General features: G+C 51.3%; 1 protein-coding gene across 2 annotated transcripts in view; it reads left to right on the top strand.

Annotated features, from left to right (window-relative positions):
- MAPK4 (mitogen-activated protein kinase 4) overlaps nucleotides 1-19,831 on the top strand; it is a 141,662-nt gene that overhangs the window by 117,011 nt on the left and 4,820 nt on the right. For both annotated transcript variants that reach the window (XM_056138027.1, XM_056138028.1), the window contains 3 exons: nucleotides 11,825-11,969; nucleotides 13,218-13,379; nucleotides 18,526-18,727. In XM_056138027.1, the coding sequence (XP_055994002.1) occupies nucleotides 11,825-11,969; nucleotides 13,218-13,379; nucleotides 18,526-18,727 (509 nt within the window). The remainder of the gene's footprint in view (nucleotides 1-11,824; nucleotides 11,970-13,217; nucleotides 13,380-18,525; nucleotides 18,728-19,831) is intronic.

Genomic DNA, 19,831 nt, shown 5'->3' on the forward strand with positions numbered 1-19,831 from the left:
ACACACACATACACACACACACGCACATGCGCACACACGCGCACACACACACAGTGTCACTTAAATGCCCATGTGGCTTTCAAGGAGAGAGTTTTCCAAATCACCCTCAGATCAGAGTACATACATGGAAAACACATTCAGTTTAAGAAATTCCTTTGCAGAAGGCTCTTCTCATGCTCGGGTTTTGTCAAGAGGTGCCAGCAGGCTCTGAACCCCAATAGAGCTTCTGAGAGATGTTTAGTAGAATAGCATCACATGTGTAAGATGGTACCTAGATGCAGGATTGATGTTTGGCCAAATGCAGCGTGGGTAGAGTCTGTCTCCGGATCCTCCCAGCCTCCCCTCCACCCCACCCCAATAAACCAGGGATGAGACAGGGATGAAACAAGCGCCCTTAGAGCAGAAAGAAGTGACAGCTGCTAGTCTGACAAGTAAGGAGCCGGGAAGCAATAGAGAGGCTGGTGCCAGACCTAACAGAGAGACAGGTGGCAGGCTCGGGGCAGACCTGCTGCCTTGAGGACTGGGAATTGAGACACGCAGACTCTGGACCCGATAGCAGGAGGTTCAGTGACCTTGAGTCTGTCTGCAGAAGCCAATTGTGTTGATTGTGAGGTCCAGGGAGGACAATGTCTTCCAGTGACATGTATGTTCCATGAATTGAGTGTCATTACTTTCCCTCCATGCATGGTGGCAGAGGGATGGCATGTAAGTATTGCCACACATCTTATTTATGGGGAAACTGAGGCACGGAGCAACTAAAAGACTTGCCCAGGCTCCTGTGTCTGCTGTATGTGGACTGGGCTACACTCCAGGCCACCTGTCTTGAGGTCCAGTGCTCTTTCCAGCTCTCCCTAACTATTCCTGAGACCCAGGGGATCCACCCGGAGGTTGCTACAGGGGTGCAGGGGTACCTGGAGTCAGTCTTCCCTATGCTGACTCAGCAAGGAGTGCTCAGTATTAATCTGCAAACTTCGAGAAAATTTAAAATGTCCCATTATGAACCAAAGAAGGGGCCAGGATGAAGGCCCTGGGTTCAATCCCTCCCTTGTGTGCCCCCCCCCCGCCACTCCAGTATGTCCAGGAGTAATCCTGAGCCCCCATTTTTTGGTGGGGGGTGAGGTTTGGATCCTTATCTACCTGTGCTGTGCTTCCTCCTGGCTCTCTGCTCAGGGGTCACTTCTGGCGGTGCTCGGGGAAACATCTATCGTGCTGGGGTCGGGCCCAGGTCAGCTGCATGAAAGGCAAGAGTCTTCCCTGCTGTTTGTTGGTCTCTCAGACCCCTCAGGACCCCGATTTAAAATTTTAAAAAATATCCAGGAGAGAGAAATTTGAAGCTACTGAAAACAGCACCATTCATATTCTGAGAGCATTTCTCTCCAGATTATTAAAACCAAGCATCAAGGGGCCGTGTGCCTACCGAGGAGAGCTAGTGGGTCTGCACGCCTGCCCTGAAAGACATCACAGCTAGGCTCCCCAAGGACCACTCAGCATGCCCAGGTTGACGCCACCTGGGAGTGCAAGCGCTCAGCCTCGCTTCTTTGTGACCACCAGGGCGCCAGTGTCCTTGTCCGGCCCTGTTTCTGCACCACACGTGTCCCTCCTGTCACCTGTGGTGTCCTTCTCCCCAAAGCCCGGTCAAGACTGGAATGACAGAGCCTGTGTACCCCCCTGAGGCTCCGTCATCCAGTGGAGTGGGGGTGTGGTCCCGAAGGGGCTCTTGGCTGTTGGTCCTCTGCGGCTGTGAGCAGGAACTAGCAATGCATCCTACATGTTTCTGAGGCCACTGTGCTTGCAACATGTAATTCATCTTTTCTTTTTTTGGTGGGTGGCTGGGGGGAGCCTACCCACAGTGATGCTCAGGGCTTCTCCCTATCTCTGCACTCAGGATTACTCCTGGTGAAACTCTCAAGGCCGTATGGGATGTGGGGATTGAACCGCGGTTGGCCATGTGTTGGCCAAGGCAGACGCCCTCCCCACTGTAGTTACTCCAACTCCATATTATTGATCTTGAAAGCATGAATGGCTCTCCCGGCTCTCAGGAAGCTTCCAGCATAGAGATGAAGCCATGGTGGAGGGTCCCCCATCTGGGGAGCCCTGCTCATTCCTTTCCTCTGCACCCACACCACCACCAGGAGAGACAGGGTTTGTAAAGCTTGCCTCTAGACGAGTGTCAGCAGCACATTCAAGTGTCACTATCCTCAGATACTGACTGAGTGAAAGTCTATCTGAGGGTCGGAGAGTGGTATGGAGGGTTAAGGCTCTTGCCTTGCCCACAGTTGTCCCGGGTTCAATCCCTGACACCACACATGGTCTTCTGAGCCCCACAAAGAGTGAGCCCTGAGCACAGAGCCCTGAGCACCATTGAATGTGCCCTCTCTTCTCCCTGCTGTTGGTGGTGGGTGGGCCATCCTGCTGGAAAACAGGAAGTGCACTGCATGCTGCCTTAGCAGACAGGTGGCCTGTTCCCTGGGAGGACCAGGCAACACAGGCAGGTCTTCCATTGGAAATGCTTCCTTCCTCCTGAAAGCCGTACCTTCCCTCTGCTGCAGGCCATCTGGGACCTCAGGGTGACTCAGGATGGCCAGGGAGTGCAAAGGGCACCTGTAGGCACTTAGGCCCTACAGGGGAACGGGAGGAGAAGGCATTGTAGAAGTTGGCAAGCACAGGGATGAGGCATCTCAGCCCCTTTAGGTAGTGGGGATACTGTGAAGGGAGGCAGAGTGTGGGGAGTTCGGGAGGAAGACTGAGGGGTCTGACGTCACTTTTGTGTCTCCATCAGAACAGAGGCTGGGAAGGGAGTGCCAGGGGCAGCTCTGCAGAGCCGGGTACTTCTCGTTTGCTTTCCCTTGAACCCTGACAGCCACCCAGTGAAGTGACTGCCGTATTTTGCAGAAGAGGACACAAGATTCAGGGAGGGGAGAATGGTGCCTTAAGTCACGAGCACGGAAAGGGTGACCAGCGCAGAATTTGCACCCCAGTCTACAGTCCCCACAGTCAGTGTGAGATGTGGTGGCCAAGGACCCCCCACATGACTGAGCCTTACGGGGGAGACCAGAGCCCCCTCTCCTATGGGGGAAGTCCAGAGCAGGCTCCAGACCCGTTCCCACCCGAATGACAGCATCTGCGAGCAGGGGCAGCCCAAGTGGTTTGGCAGGAATTTAAATGAAGAAGTCAAGTCAGTGCATGGTCGGAGAGGTAATGTAGGGCTCAAAGCTCTTGTCTTGCACATGGCCAACCCCAGTTTGATCCCCCGAGCACTGCCAGGGATCATTCATGAGCACAGAGTCAGAAATATCCCCTGAGTCCCCCTTTCCTATAACACCAAACCGTCTTTGGGGGTTAAGTGGACTCCCGCTTGCCCCGGGGTGGTTCCGGCAACTGAGTCCCCCTATCTCTGGTTCCCGCCACTGCCCAACATGGGTCCTCCAGGGATGCATGTCCGTCCCACACGCTCCCAGTTCGCTGCTCTCCACAAAATCCTGGACTCCGCCTTCTCTGGTCTGTGTCTGTGTCCACATGTCCCTTTTCAGGACACCAGTGACATTGGATGAGGCCCTCATCACCTTAGCTTATCCCCCCTGCTAGGACCCATTTTCCAAATGAGGGTCTGGGGGTGCAGGAAATGGGAAGGGGGAGAACATCAGAGGAGCTTTAGAGGAAGCAATTGGACCCTGAATAGAGGCCCTCCCAAACAAGGAGGACTCGGGAGGCCCTCTGTCCCCCCAAAACCACCACTCTTCCATGGAGCCATCTGCCAATAGAGGGAAGGACTCACCCAGTTGGGGGTGCTAGGCAGAAGACTTCCTATATTTAGGGTGTATTCCTTCCCCGTGCGCCCATCCCCGTCTGTAGCCCCCTCTGAATGTTAAGGCCTATGACATCCTCCTGCCCCCCCAATCCTTCCAGATGCATTGCTCAGCATGGAGAAGAAAATTTTTGCCGATTGCTTGGGGGAGCCAAAGAATTTGTTTTTCTAGCTATTTCTCTGAAAGTGGAGCCAAGAGGTTTTGGCCCCCATGGAAGGAATTTAAGAGAGCAAAGTGGCGAGAGTGTTGAGAGCAGATAGATGTCCAGGTGGCGGGAGGGAGGGAGGGAGGGAGGGAGGAAGGAAGGAAGGAAGGAAGGAAGGAAGGAAGGAAGGAAGGAAGGAAGGAAGGAAGGAAGGAAAACGTCCTTCCAAGCCGGGATGCAGCCGGGGAATTAGCTCACGGGCAAAGCTTGCGCTTTGCATGTGCTCGGCCCTAGGTTCATCCCAGCATGGTGGAAATGAATAGAACACCAGGCTAGTCCCCCACACCCTGACTTGGGGGCAGACTTTCCCTCTGGGCTTTCTTCACCTCACTTGGTCACCGCTTTTTTTGGACAGTTTGCTCAGCTTCTGGGAAGACTGGTCTGCCATGGTTGACTTCAAGGCAGCTTCCTCCAATATGTACTGGCTTTCCTATCCCACAGGGCACCTTTGGGTCCTCGATGGCCTCTGAACTCTTTAGGTGAGAGCTGAATTTGCCCACATGCCCACTAACCTTAACCTGAGGGCTCCTGTGTGACATGATGCCCCCAGATCTGCGAGGCCCCTCACCCGTGTGTTCACACAGTCACACATTTCAGCAGTGTTGGCCAGTACCACATGGACAGCAGGGACTTTAGGAACTGGTCTGAGCCTTCCTGAGGTGCCCTCATCCCATGCCTCTTTATGTGGGGTCGGGGTGCTCTGTGATGGGGAGGGGGTTGGGGGGACCTGCCAAAGATCATGTTGGACATGAAGGCACTTAGTCGGGGGTTAATAGGGTGTGTCTGTGCTTCCTTCTTTTTTTGAATTTCTAAAATTTTATTTTCATAAGGGGATGGAGCAATCGCACAGCAATAGGGTGTTTGCCTTGCATGCGGCCGACCCAGCTGAGCCAGGTTTGATTCCTCCACCCCTCTCGGAGAGCCCGGCAAGCTACCGAGAGTATCTCATCTGCACGGCAAAGCCTACCAAACTACCCATGGCATATTCTATATGCCAAACACAGTAACAACAAGTCTCACAATGGATACGTTACTGGGCCCGCTCGAGCAAATTAATGAACAATGGGAGGACAGTGCTACAAGGTTGTTCACATTAATTGATTACATTCGATATTTCAACACCAATCCCACCACCATTACACCTTCCTACCACCATTATTTCTAATTTTCCCACCACCCTTCATCTGCCAGGGGCAGATGCTAGATAATTTATTTTCTATTGCTTATTATGAATATCACGAGAGGTCGCACAGCCTAGAAAGTGGCCATGCACTTCTGGAATTCTAAAATTGTAAATGATGGGGGTCCAGAGTCATCTCTGTAGGGAGCTAATCCATTTTGAGATTCATTTGGGAGTCTCTGGACCAAGACCGTTGATGTCCTGAGATGGTGCGCAGGCTGCTGGCAAACCCAGGCAGCAAGGAGGGGGCGGGTCTCATTTCCCTGATGAAAGACGCGAAAATGCTTTTGCTTGGCCAGAAGTCACGATGCTCCAGAAGGCAAAATCCCCTAGACGTCGGTGCTCCATGAGTCCAGTGTTCTGGGCAGTTTAGACTCAAGTGTCAGGAAGATGATTTGCTTAGGAGAGGAGAAAATAAGAGAAAATAAGAGTCTTCCCTCTAGGGGACAGATGTCAGGGCAGGAAGCTAAGGCTCCAGGCGCAAAAATCCACTTCTCTCATTTCTTCCCTCAACATCCCAGTGAGGTGCCTTACCCTGGTTTCTGCTTGAATAATGTGCGTGTCTGACCAGGGGCCTTCCTGAGCCACCCGCTGGCCTCACTCTAGCTCCTTACCCTGCTGGTGTTGAGCCCTGGCACCATCTCCACTGGACACATGCGTGCGTGTGGTCCCTGGGCTTCTACTGAATTATGCCCCTTGCTCTCTGATTCTGGGAACTGGCTTGTGGCCCGCCAGAAGCGAACTCAACTCTGCCAATTAGCAGCTCATTTGGCCTCGGTCAAGTTATTCACCTCTCAACACTCTTCGGTGGGTCACTGGGGTCACTAACTGCACTTCTCATGAAGCACAGCTGGCCTGCCCGTGATTGTTATTCTCAGTTATTTGCCCAAGAGTTTTGACTTCTCGTGGGTCAGCTTTCCGAAACGACCCCTCTTGTGGCTCCAAGATTCCTGCCCTCGCCCTGAGCACTGGGACCAGACACCCAGCACCTGGGCAGAGCCCTTGGAAATAATACTTGCCTTTGGTGGTGAATGACTCCAGCTCGCTGGGCCCAGGTGCTGGATGTGGTTGCAGGTGGGGGTCACCCGGGAATTTTGAAGCAATGCTGGGGGTCCTGATTCCCAGAGGCTGATGGAACTGGTGTGGCAGGTGATGTGAGCTTTGGAGTTTTCTTACATTGTCCACGTTCATGGGGGAGGCAGAAGCATGCTTAAGAGCTGCTACCTCAGAGCGTGCTGCGTTTCCTGGGACTTGTGTCATTGAGACAGTTGCCTATATAGGTACCAACAGTGACTCTAAAAGAAACCGGTTGCTCACAGAGTGACCTATTACAAAGGCTTTGTGGAGCTGGAGAGATAGTACAGAGGTGAGGCACTTGCCTTGCACGCGACTGATCCTGGTTCAATCCCTGGCACCCCATATGGTCCTCCGAGCCCCTCCAGGAGTGATCCCTGAGCCCAGAGTCAGGAGTAAGCCCTGAGCAGTGGCTGGATGTGGCCCCAAACAAAAAGAAAATCACCTTTCCCCAGCAGGGCATGTCATTTCTTGCTCTAGTGCCCCACCACGGATCACTTAGAGACCAACGCACAAATGATAGGGGAACCAAGGCCAAAGCCATCCAGGTCTCAAACTTGGAAAGGATGGTGGCCTAGAGCTGCAGCCCTGGAATATCTTCAGACAAGCAATACATTTGCCACGTCTCTGAGCCATAATAGAATTCTGAGTCACAATTGGATTCCACGAGGTTCTGTCCGAAGGTTTAATCTCTGACAGTGCACTCTTGCTGGGCAGAAGATAACCACCTTGCAGGAAAGTGCATTTTGAAAAGAAGCCATCTCTTAGCACAGTAGGCATGACACACAGCCAGCCCAGGTTCAGTCCTGCACGCCGCATCGGGTCCCCAAATCCCACCAGGAGTGGTTCCTGAGCATAGAGTCAGAAGTAAGTCCTGAGCACTTCTGGGCATACCCACTACTACCACCACCGAGAAAAAGCCGTTTCTATCGCTTCCCCCTTTGGAGAGATGAGCCAAGAATGTGGTGGTGGGAGAGCAGGTGCTTTGCCTGTATAACTTCCGTTCCTGAAATCCACACACACAAAAACAAAAGTCAGGAAAAGGCCATATATATGGCTCAAATGCATGGCTCAAATGCATAGCATGTGTGAGATTTCCCCCCAGCACCTGTGCCCTCCACAGCACCACTTGGTATGAGTAGCCCCTATCAGAAGAATTAGTTAAAATAAGAGGAGGTGACTTTATGCCAAATGGAACAAACCTTTTGCAAAAGAACAAATAATAATCTAATTCCACTTATCTGGGGATCTGGAGCTACCAGATTCAGAGATCAGATTACCAGGGGCTGGGAAGGAGTTTGGGGAGCTGTTGTTTAATGGGTATAGAGTTGGATTTGCAAGATGAAGAATCTGGTCATGGATGGAAATAATTATCACACAATATGACTGTACATATCACCACTGAGCCATGTGCAGAAAATGAGTTAGGAGGGTGAATTTTGGTTTTGCCATCACACTCAACCCTTTATATCCATGGTTCTGTGTCCTCGATTCAGCCTACCGCAAATGGAGAAATTGTGTGTGTGTGTGGTTCTGTGTTGAATATGCAGACTTTTTTTCTTGCTTTACTCTCTAATCAGTAATTCTTTAATATAGTAGAACAATGCTTTGCCCAGTATTGACATTGCCCAGATGCTATAAGTCAGGAAGAGATGTGAGGAGGGAGTTGGTGCCATGAGAATATGAAGTCATTTGATATCAGGGATTAGAACCAGATTTGAGTACCTGAGAAGGTCCAGGAAGCAACGCCCTGCAGGTACAGCCAAGAAATGACAGTAAATGGTTTTAGAAAAGCAGTTCCATGGTAATCCAAGTGAATATGCAGTCACCCAATGGAGTCTCAACCTGGGCCCATGGTTCAGTTTCCAGGGTGGGGGTGTCACTGGACAGAGTCCCCTGGAACATGGATTGGGGAGGGACACCCTGAGAAAGGGACAGCAGGTCAGTTGTAGGTCATCTCAGCTTACAAAGACAGTGGGACTGACTCATACATGCTATTTCCTCGTGTGTTACTGTGGCAGCCCTGGAAAGCACCGGGGAGCTGACCAGTGAGAGTGTCATTGTGTGTGGCCTCGTGATTATGTTCCAGGGCAGGAGACACAATTCCGTGGGCTGAGTGCATGTTTTGCATGTGGACGACCTGGCTTCAATCCCCAGCACTGCATGATCCCAAGCACTGCCAGGATTGACCACCCAGCACAGAGCTGAGAATAGCCACTGCTGGGAATGAACTGTAACCATAGAAGATTCTACGCTCCTTCCCTCAGCTGGAGAGATTCCTGGCTGCATGTCTTCATGGAAATGAGTTTAATAACTCTGGAGTCAGCAATAAGAGAAGCTATTTAGCTATGGTGTTTATTTATTTTTTATGATGAAAAGTTTCTAGTATGTCTGATGTAGCTGTTGGCACAAATAAGAATTATACCTTCAGAGGGAGAAGACTGGAGAGGGAAGCCACATGCTTCTGCTTACATTGGGCCTCTGAGAGGGTGATTGGTTTTAGCCAAATGATCTTCTGATGAGCGTCAGTAACACAAAAAATTAACCTCTATTATTGGAAGGACTGCTGCTGGGATGGAGAACTCTCGTTGGCCTGAGTCAGGAGGGTGGGGGGATAGGATATTCAGCATCAACTGGGTCAGACACAGCCCCACCTGCATGTCACAACCACAATGGTGGGGAATGGTTACTGTGGCCATCCAGGTCCCCCATCATTTGAAAGCAAGCCAGGACTTGAGAAGCTTTGCTCTGAGCCATTGACCCGTCTCTCGATGAGGTTATCCACTCTGCTCATGGCTCAGAGTCCGACTACAAGATCGGCAATAAGGTGAACAATTCTAGAGGCCTTATATTAAGAGGAAGAATTTAGACTTGAAGCTTAAATTGTACCCATGGCCCCATATGTTTGACATCATGATCAAGGCAAAACCAGAGGACAGAAAACAGCAGTTTCTGGAAGACATGGGTGAACAGGCATCAGGGCTTCGATTATACTGGGTGAGAGGGACAGCCATATATCCAAAACAAAGACTCAATAACACTGAAAATGAGAGCTCTAAGCTGCAACCACTGGAACTTTGTAATGCACTTGACAAGTTGACAGGCAGGGATGAGGGCGTGTGGAGGGGAGGAATACGGCAACACTGAAAGTCAAACCAGGGAAAGTTGACACTGGAGGTAGAACTGGTCTTGAAATATTACATGCCTAAAACTCAACTAACAATAACTTTGTAAATCACAGTTCTTTAATAAGAACAAATTAAATAAAAAATATTAAAACAATTGCTGGGGGCTGTTGACTGGTGACTATGTGAAGGAATTGTGTGAAATTATAGCAGTGTCCATATCTTGACTGTGAGGCATGATCCTATACTTCTGTTAAAACTCACAAAACTGTATTTTGCTGTGCATAATTTAGAGTTTAATAAATCCCACCTAAAAACCAATTTCGGGGCTGGGGATATAACTCAGTACTAGAGCACATGCTTCGCATATATATAGTTCTGGGTTCAATCCTTGATACCACACACACATATACACATGAAAAATTAATTATACTTTCCAGTCCTTCTTGGAACAAGGTAGGGGACAAGTAGCTGGCAGCATTTGTGAACTCTTCAGCATTTGTAAACTCTTCTCCATGAGAATGGAGCCTCTCTATATAAAGCTAGGGAGTCAAAAGAGGGCCCCCCCGCCTTGTGGACACCAGGAGGGGACCCCCCTCTGAGAACCAGTGGTCCCCAACAGTGGTTTGCCATTGTGGAGCAGACATTTATCTGACATTCATGGGAGACATTTCTCATTCATTCATTCAACAGTGTTTGTTGAAACTTCCGAAGGTGCAGACCTGGGACTAGACTATATATATATATATATATATATATATATATATATGTATGTATATGTATATATAGATAGATAGATAGATATAGATAGATAGATAGATAGATAGATAGATAGATAGATAGATAGATATATGACTGTGGAACAAGATCCCACTGCTGTACACAAGAAGTCCTAGTGGTAAAATCCAGTGATCCTTGATTTCTCAACTTTTCCTTTGTTTTAATCTCAGGTCTTTAAAGCATTCTTCCATCAATTAAAAAAAAGGGGGGGGGGAGATTTAATGTGAAATAGGAACTGTCACTGTCACTGTCCTCCTGTTGTTCGTTGATTTGCTTGAGCGGGCCCAGTAATGTCTCCACTGTGACAATTGTTACTGTGTTTGGCATATTGAATACGTCACGGGTAGCTTGCCAAGCTTTGCCGTATGGGCGAGATACTCTCAGTAGCTTGCCTGGCTCTCCAAGAGCGGCAGAGGAATCAAACTCGGGTCGGCCATGTAGGCCGCTTGGAAAGCAAATGCCCTACCTGCTGTGTTATCTCTCCAGCCCAAAATAGGAACTACCATAGTAAATAGCAAGCCCATTCTACAATCTCTTATTGGAACCCTCTGGTCTGTATTATCCCACCTTTACCCCCAAATGTGTCTCGACTTCCAGGTAATCCACATCACATTTCCCAGGTTTTACTGTTTGGCCAATTTCTTTTCTCTTTCTTTTCTTTCTTTTTTTTTTTTTTTTAAAGCTATGTGGAAAACAAGTTCCAGGTGGTCCGGCTCTATTTTCCTCTCTAGAGGTGCTAAACTCCACAGGCATCATGTGGAGAGAGTCCATCCCGGCATCATGTGGAGAGAGTCCATCTCGGAGCATAGACCCTTGAGTTGAGATCAGCTGGGACATCTTTCCCCCACTCCAAAGCCACGTATAGAATTCCCAGAATCTTTTAAACTAACTCAAACTTGTGCCATGCAGCCTGATTCCTTCTGCCCTCTGCCCACTTCCATTTGAAAGCTGATCTTAGCCATTCTCAGCAGGGGCCTGGAGTCTGGCATTTAACAGCATTAATTCTAATCCTCAGCACCAAAGTGGCTGGTTTGATTTAAAATACCCAGCGCCTGAGATACAGTCTCTGGATAAAGGCAATCCCTATGCCACATCATTGTTCGCTGATGGTGATAATGAACTTGAGGATGGCTCCTGAGTTTCTCAGTTTCTTCCTGGAGGAGGGGAAACAGTCCATTGAGTTACTTGAGACAGGGCTGTGAAAGCAGTGCTTCTTCTTTTTTTTTTTTTTTAATTTTTATTACTGAGACACCATGAGGTACAGTTGTAGACTTACAAATTTTTGTGCTTGGGTTTCAGTTATACAGTGATTGAGTCCCCATCCCTCCACCAGTGCCTATTCTCCACCTCCAATGCTCCCATTATCCCACCCCTCCACCCCCCTCCATCCCACCCCACCCCTGTGGCAGGGCTTAAAGCGGTGCTTCTGACTTGGTATCCTGGATGCCTTTCAACACAGAACCCCGGGACCTCATAGGATTCCCCCATTTTGAGCCCCTCTAAACTGAGTTTGTTCCCTAAAGCACCTTCAAGTCAAAGGCCAGGACAGGGATTAAAGGAGGTCCCCAGAGGGGCCCAGTCCCCATAGGGGAGACTCTAGGGGCTGTGGGAAGAAAAGCTTCTGACCCTCAGAACTGGGGCTTTTGTCTTTCAGGGGTACCTGTCAGAGGGGCTGGTGACGAAGTGGTACCGTTCACCACGCCTGCTGCTGTCCCCGAACAACTACACCAAAGCCATCGACATGTGGGCAGCCGGCTGCATCCTGGCCGAGATGCTGACCGGGAGAATGCTCTTTGCAGGCAAGTCACTCAACCCGTTCCTTCTCCTCACCCTTCTCTGGTGTTGCCTCATCTACAGGAGCCCTGTGCAAAAACACCTGCTAATATCTGCTAAACATGCTAGTCTTTCTCTTTTGTGTGTGTGTGTGGGGGGGAAGCAGGGGTGATCATGAGTGCTCAGGGTGCAGTGCTCAGGGACTATTCCTGGATCAGTGTTTAGGGGTGACCCCTGATGGTGCTCAGGGCGCTCTCTGCAGTGCCAGGAATCCAGCAGGGTTGGTCCACATGCAAGGCAAATGCCCTTCCTGCTATGCTCTCCCACCAGCCCTCAGTCTTCCTCTGGGAAATGACTCCTATGTCTTTCCTGTCACTGATTGGAGGATACATATTATCATTTCCCTCCAAATATGGGAGAAGCTGAGGACTTTGATGTCTGGAGCCCAGGACTTTGAAATTGAGTAACCATGTGTTTTCAGTCTTGGAGAGGGACCCCTCCCCAGCCTCCATTTCAGCCCCTTTCTCCTACTCTTCCTGACACTGGAGTTCTCACTAGGATGGGGGTGAGCCGTCCAAAGGGCTTCCCCAATCCCAAGACGGCCTCTCTATGAGGGCCCTGCCAGCAGAGGCCAAGAGGACCCCGTTCGGGCAGATGTTGGTGCTTTGGATTTGGAATTTAAAGCATCCCAAGGGCCTCCAAGGGGCAGAACCAGGAGACAACGTTGACCTGAGCACACAGCAGAAGGGGCTGACAGGGAAGTGATATTCAATCAGAGGGATTCTGGGGGCTGGAGAGATTGCCCAGGCACTTGCCTTGCATGCAATTGACCCTGATTCCATCCCCAACACCACATGGTCCTCCAAGCACCACTGGGAGCAAACCCCAAGTACCATAGAATGTTACCCCCTCCCCCCACTCCCCATCAATTACTTTGCTGAATGAACGAGAGAATGATGCTCTCTCTGGGCTGTGCCCATCTCCTCCCTGCTGGCCAATCCATCTGGAGCCAATGGACCCATTCCTGGGCAGACATTTGAAAAAGCCACACCCAGAGCAAGAGAGCAGTCTGCTCACTGTCACACAGCACATGCGTGGCAAAGCCAACAGCCCAGCCCAGCCTTCAGCTCCCCACCCAGTGCTGTTCCTCACTGCCCCCTATCCAGTACTGCTCATGCAGCCCCAGATGACTTACCCAACATCACACCCCCCACCCCCTACCTCCCTCAGTGCCCTGGCCTGGCCCTGACCTCACCTCTGGCTTTGCCTTCCAGGGGCCCACGAGCTGGAGCAGATGCAGCTCATCCTGGAGACCATCCCCGTGATCCGGGAGGAGGACAAGGACGAGCTGCTGCGGGTCATGCCCTGCTTCGTCAGCAGCACCTGGGAGGTGAAGCGGCCCCTGCGCAAGCTGCTGCCCGAGGTGGACAATGAAGGTAGCTGACCGTGGGCGCCAAGCAGGGCCCGAGGCAGGGCAGCAGAGGGCACTGTCCACGCTGCATCCAGACCCCTGGACTCAGGCCCATTAACAATCCTCAAAGTCACCATTCCTAAACGCCCTCCCCCATAGCTCATCCTGGTCTTTTCTTCTTCTCCTCTTCCTCATTTTCTCGCCTGCCTTCTTCTGTCATTCTTCATTCTTCCCCTCAGAAGGACGGAGGCCACAGACTTTATCCTCAAAGCCAGGTCCAGGCTCAGTCTAGCTGCACAGCAAAGATCTGTTTGACCTTGGGTGTGACCTTGGGCAGCTGTTTGCCATCTTCTGTTCACCATTTGCACTATGACCATGGGGGTCTAACAGTCCCAGAACCCAGGGGCGGTGTCATGAGTGAATACCCCAGGAAGAGGATGCAGGAGTCCCATCCACTCAGGGCCTCGCCTTGCCCCAGGCTCCTTCCAAAACCCCAAGATTAGGGGATATTGAGTCTGCCCATTGTCAGGGAGACCCAAATTCTCAGTGGACAGAAATGGTTAAGACATTTTCTGTACATCACATAGTCCAAAAGCAGACAGGCGGGGCCAACGGAACACTCGTCACTTTGGTCTCCATGCCCTGCTGTTTGGGGGAGGGGCCCTACCCGCTGCAGGGAAGTGGGGAAGACACAGTCTTCTCTTCCTGAGCCTGAATTCGTCCTCCTCCATCCATCAGGAGCTGCTGACCAGACCCTGGGGTCCAGCTTCCCCTCCCCGCAACCTCCCGGCTGCAGCAGAGAAAGTGAAATGAATACTGAGTCCATTAATATTTTTCAGAACCCCAGGGACCCAGAGAGGTTCTGCTTGGAATCCACTGGCTTCCAGGAGGTAACAAGAGAGGACAGAAGCCTGGTGGCATTAGCAATGCCTAAGAGCACCTAGAGGGGTTGATGGAGCTGAGAAAGGGAGTGTGTGTGTGTGTGTGTGTGTGTGTGTGTGTGTGTGTGTGTGTGTGTGTGTGTGTGTGTGTGTGTGTAGTGGGGAGAATTGCCCAGAGTCTGAACTGAGGGAATTTCATGCTACAGCCAAGAAGCTAAACCCTCTCAGCTGACAGTGGGGTCAGTGCCCACCTCAAGGCCAGAGTACAGACACTTTCTGGGCTCTGCCATGGGCCCAGGCTGTCAGATGGTCCTTCCACCGCCTCATATGGGCACCCTGGGCACCAGCTGCCAACCACAGTCAGGGGAAGGCAAAGCAGATTCTTGCAGGAGGTTTTTGTGCATGAGGCCTGGAAGTCAGGGGACACTCATCCCTTCTACCCCTACTTACTGTCTCAGCAGTATGGCTACATCTCCCTCAGCCAGCCAGCTTTGCAGCAGACTGAGGGGGTCTCAGAGTGCCAATCCCTTGGAGGAGAGTGCATGTGATATGGGGGGGACCCCAGAGGGCTAAAGCAGGCTCAGGGTGGCAGGTAACGGGGGCAGATACAGGCTTGGTACTAGGAAGGTCTTCTGCCTACTGGTGTGGGTACTGGCTAGAGGAGGCCAGGTCAGGTGGGAAAAGGGACCTTGCTCTCCAGAAACGTGGCACCCACCTCTGGGGTGTCAGTCACAACAGTGGTCAGTTTAAACTCCAGGGTTCGCAGGATTTCACGGAGGTGTGCCCGTGTTTAGTGTGTCCATGCTCTCGGCTTCGCATCAGAAGGCCCAGAGAAATAGGTGAAGTCCAAGGGAAGCGGTCAGCATACAGGCACTGTGCTGAGTCTACCGCGGACTCCCAGCCCAGCCCGGGAGGTTGAGCCACTGGAGTCCTGGATACCTCACCCCCAAGCCCCTACCCCGGAGCCTTTGGAGCTTCAGAGCTTTGAGGGTGGGGATTAGAATTACTGCGGCTCGGCTGATCTGGTCTAGGATTGCAGAGCAGCGCCGCCTTGTCCTGGGAGGCCCGTGACCTTCAGAGTCCATCGATTTCTTGAATCATGGATGAATTTTCATGTTGAGATCCATAGCTGGTGCGAGGGGTAGGGGGAGGCTTCCTCTGAGTCCCCGGGCAGGGACAGCAGCCTGGGCCTGGCCTCAGCTGCTACCCACTCCCGCACAGGCTGTCTGGACTGACTATCTAGGGCTGAGGGGCAATAAAGCTCCAGGCTAGCCCTCACCCTGGGATTGCTCGGGGCTGACCTCACTCTTGCGGGATCCCCCTTCAGGAAGGTGTTTCTCAAATGCTCGGCCAGTGCCCACACAGAGGCCCCTGACTGCTGAAATCTGGACGTGGATGGATGTGGTGGCCACAGACACTGACCGGCATCCCTTCCTGTCTCGCTGTGTCCTTCCTGCCACCACGTTCCAGCTGCCTGGAACCACCCCTCCACCTGGCCATTGACGGTTCCTGCCTGACTCAGCCAAGGCTGGGGCTTTCAGCGTGCTTGGGAAATATCCTGATCAACCCCCAGGGAACACCTGGAGCAGATGGAGTTCAGGACTCAGGAGCACGCGGCGGCCAGGCACCCCCTCTCCCCAAGAAGGGGTGCCTGCTGCAGACATATCCTGCTCCTGGAAGGAGCAGGTGCCCCACCCACATACACCAGCATCACTCAGATTGTGATGTGGGAGTGGAGGGAGTCACCCCAGCGCCCTGCACACCCCACAGAACCACCTCCGCGACTTGCTCCATGCTGCCTCCTGGTGGACCCCAGTGGAACAGAGCCCACCACCCCCTTTAACAACATCTTCGGCATCTCTTTAATTAATTAATTATGGGGTGGGGGGCAGCACTCAGCGGAGCTCAGGGATTACTCCTGGCTCTGCACTCAGAGATCAGTCCTGCAGGCTCAGGGGTACTGGGGATCAAACCAGGGTCGGTCACATGGAAGGCAAGTGCCCTCCCACTGTATTCTCTCTCTCTCTTCTGTACTATCCCATCTTCTTTATTCCTTCTTCCCTGCTCTTGTTGTTGCACTGACCAGGGCTCAGACACATCTTGGTTGCAGCACATGCTGGGAGATGGGGGTCACATACCGGCTGGGGGCTGTACTCATTTCGCTGTTTTGCAGTGCTCATTGGGTGTGCACGGTAGGGTAGTCCCTGAGGCTTGCATTCCTGGCAGTGTGCCGTATATCACAGGTTCTGTCATAGCTCCAGGTGCTCCAGAAAGCAGAATCGCCTAGACTGTGCTTGGTGCATTATGGGTGGCAGCAGGCATTGAACTCACAGCCTCACTCTTGCAAGGCAGGAGTTTGTGCTCCGAGCCATCCCTGGGGCCCCTCTGTTGGGCATCTTCCCTGCTCCCTGACAAGTGCTCCAGAGATACTATTACAGGAACCAGCTCCACCCTCAGTTCTTGTCTCTGGAGGAATCTAACCTCAGGCAGAGTTCCCAGACCTCCTCCAGCCATCGAGACCTCAAATAAGTCACTGACCCCTCTGGATGTCGCCTCACTTTTTTTTTTCTTTAACAACAGATTTTTATTCTTCCACTGTTCAGAAGCCTGATAGCAAGCAGCAAGCATCAAACTCAGTGAGAGCCTGTTAAAGCCAGTTTCTTCTTTTTATTTTATTTTGTTTATTTATTTATTTTTATTGAATCACCATGAGATAGAGCATTCTAAAATTGTTCATGATTACATCTCAGTCATACAATGTTCCAACACCCATCCCTCTCCACCAGTGTGATTTCCCAGCACCAGTGTCCCCAGTTTCCCTCCCACCCCTTCAAGCCACCCCCGACCCAGCCTGCCTACACGGCAGATACCTCTCTTCTCTCTCTTTTTCTCTCTCCCTATCTCATTTTAGGCATTATGGTTTGCAATACAGATGCTGATATCTTATCATCTATATCCCTTTACCTACTTTCAACTCAGTTCTTGTCCAGAGCGATCATTTCCAACTAGTATTGTCCTAATGAACCCTCCTCTACCTAAACTACCCTCCATCCCCCACGCCCTTGTTGTAATTCACAACCACTGGCCAGTCCTCCTGGTCCGTTTTCCCTGAACTTGGATATTGGTTTCATACTGGGTTGGGTTTTTTTAAGTTTTTGCATTTTAAATAAATGCAGTCATTCTATATCTGTCCCTCTCCTTCTGTCTCATTTCACTCAGTATAATACTCTCCAAGTCCATCTATTTATAGGGAAATTTCATGACCTCATTTTCCCTAACAGCCGTGTAGTATTCCATTGTGTAGATGTGCCATAACTTCTGTATTCATTGCAGCACTATTCACAATAGCCAGAATCTGGAAACAAATTTAGCACCTGATAACAGACAAAAGTATAGAGAATCGATGTTCAGGCCAGTTTCTTAGCCGATGCTGCTTGTGATCCTTGGTGTGCATTCTTGCTTTGAGTCACATGACTCCTGTTCCCATTTCAACTATCCCATGGAATTCTCTCTGTGTGGCTCTGTGTCTGCATCTCATTTCCTCTCTTCTTACAAGGACATGGCTGTACTGTACCAAGGATTTGGGTCCTTCTTGGACCTTATGCCAATATGACCTCATCTTAACTTCAATAATTACATCTATATTGGCCTTATTTCCAAATAAAATCACCTGACAAAAGATCATTTACCAAGTTTGGGGAGGTTATATGAATTTGGCGGAGTGTGTGTGTGTGGGGAGGGGACTCTATAAAATGTAGTAGGAGAAAAGATAAGTTCGAAAAGAAAGTAGTACGTGGCCTTGGTAAAACTCCTGAATGACTGGTAACAGGAAGGGAATCTGCACATTCTGACTTAAGTGTCTCTACTTAAATTTTCTCTGTAGGCCATTACATTCTAATAAACTGAAAAAGTTTAAAACGTTTCTCTAGGACTGGAGCGATAGCACAGCGGGTAGGGCATTTGCCTTGCACTCGGCCAACCCAGGTTCGATTCCCAGCATCCCATATGGTCCCCTGAGCACTGCCAGGGATAATTCCTGAGTTCAGAGCCAGGAGTAACCCCTGTGCATCGCCAGATGTGACCCAAAATAAATAAATAAATAAATAAAACGTTTCTCTAGTTCCCTCACTTTTGAGGTCTGAGAAGCAACCCCCTGCAGAACTGTCCCTGGAGGTAAGGAAGCATCACAAGAAAGAAAATCACACACACACAGGCGCGCCCTGGGGCTGGCACTGGCTGGGCTGTCTCAGGCCCAGCGAGTGACTGCAGGCTCTGCTTTGCTCCCCACAGCCATTGACTTCCTGGAGAAGATCCTGACCTTTAACCCCATGGACCGCCTGACTGCTGAGATGGGGCTGCAGCACCCCTACTTGAGCCCATACTCGTGCCCCGAGGATGAGCCCACCTCGCAGCACCCCTTCCGCATCGAGGACGAGATCGATGACATCCTGCTGATGGCAGCCAACCAGAGCCAGCTCTCCAACTGGGACAGGTGCGTCGGGACTCCTGGCGCTGTCTCAGGATGTGCGCCCTCACCTCCCCAGGCCCTTTGGACTTCCTGCCACCTCCTAAATTGCATAGCCCCAGGGGTGCTCCCGGCAACTCTGCAGTCTCCCTTCTCTGTCTTTCCTGTTCCAGATGCCCCCCCCCCATCCCAGCACATGAACTGGCATGTCCTACTGTGGGGGATAGAGAGGGGGTTCCTCTGTGCCATCCCACCTCCCATGGGCTCTCCAGCATCCCAGTGTTGCCACATACAGGGTTGACCCAGTATGGGCCCAGCATTTAATCAGGACCCCTGAGCAGGACCAATCTAGCCGAATGACATTTTGACCTTGGAAAGGCAGCCCGCAACAATGCCTGGCAAGAAATAAAGCCGAGGGACCAGGAGAGTGAGTACAGCTGGGAGGCGCTTGCCGTGCACTTGTTCCATTACCGGTTCAATCCCCAGCATCACTGGTTTGATTCCCCAGCACTGTGTAAGTTTCCTCAAATCCCACTAGGAGTGATTCCTGAGCACAGAGCCAGGAGTAAACCCTGAACACCACTGGGGGTGTCCCTGAACCCAGAAAACAAAAGGAAGGAATAGAAAGGAAGCCAAACTGGCCAGGAAGCATCTCTGTGAGGTGCTTGTGTCTGTGGCTCCTGAGACCACTCGCCGTGGAGCAAGCAGCAGCAGCACAGAAGGTTCGAGATTGGAGTGGGGTCCTACAGCTGGTCCCTGGCATCCCCAACCTGCATCCACGGTCACGCAACCCCAGGATGCAGAAAGCTGCATAGCCGGGTCTGGACTCTGCACCCTTCTGCCTGCACCCTGACATCTCTCTCGGAGATCAGCCAGAAGCAGTATTGAGTCCTGACTTCTCGGGGGCTCTCATGAACTCTCAGGTCCCTTCCTGTCCTGAAGTCAGCACATGGACATCGCCGTCTGCTCGTCCTAGGAGGAGCCTGGGAGTGGCTCAGTTTAGAAGCAGGCTTGGTGGGGTTTAGCAGCCCAGGGCTCTCGGGGACCCAGCAGGAGCCCTGCTGTGGTGGGAAATGCGACGGCAGCTTACATAAGGGACAGATGATGCAGTGTCTCCTCTCCCGTCATGGG

This window comes from Sorex fumeus, unplaced genomic scaffold (genome assembly GCF_029834395.1).
Source record: "Sorex fumeus unplaced genomic scaffold, SorFum_2.1 ptg000128l, whole genome shotgun sequence".
Lineage (NCBI taxonomy): Eukaryota > Metazoa > Chordata > Mammalia > Eulipotyphla > Soricidae > Sorex > Sorex fumeus.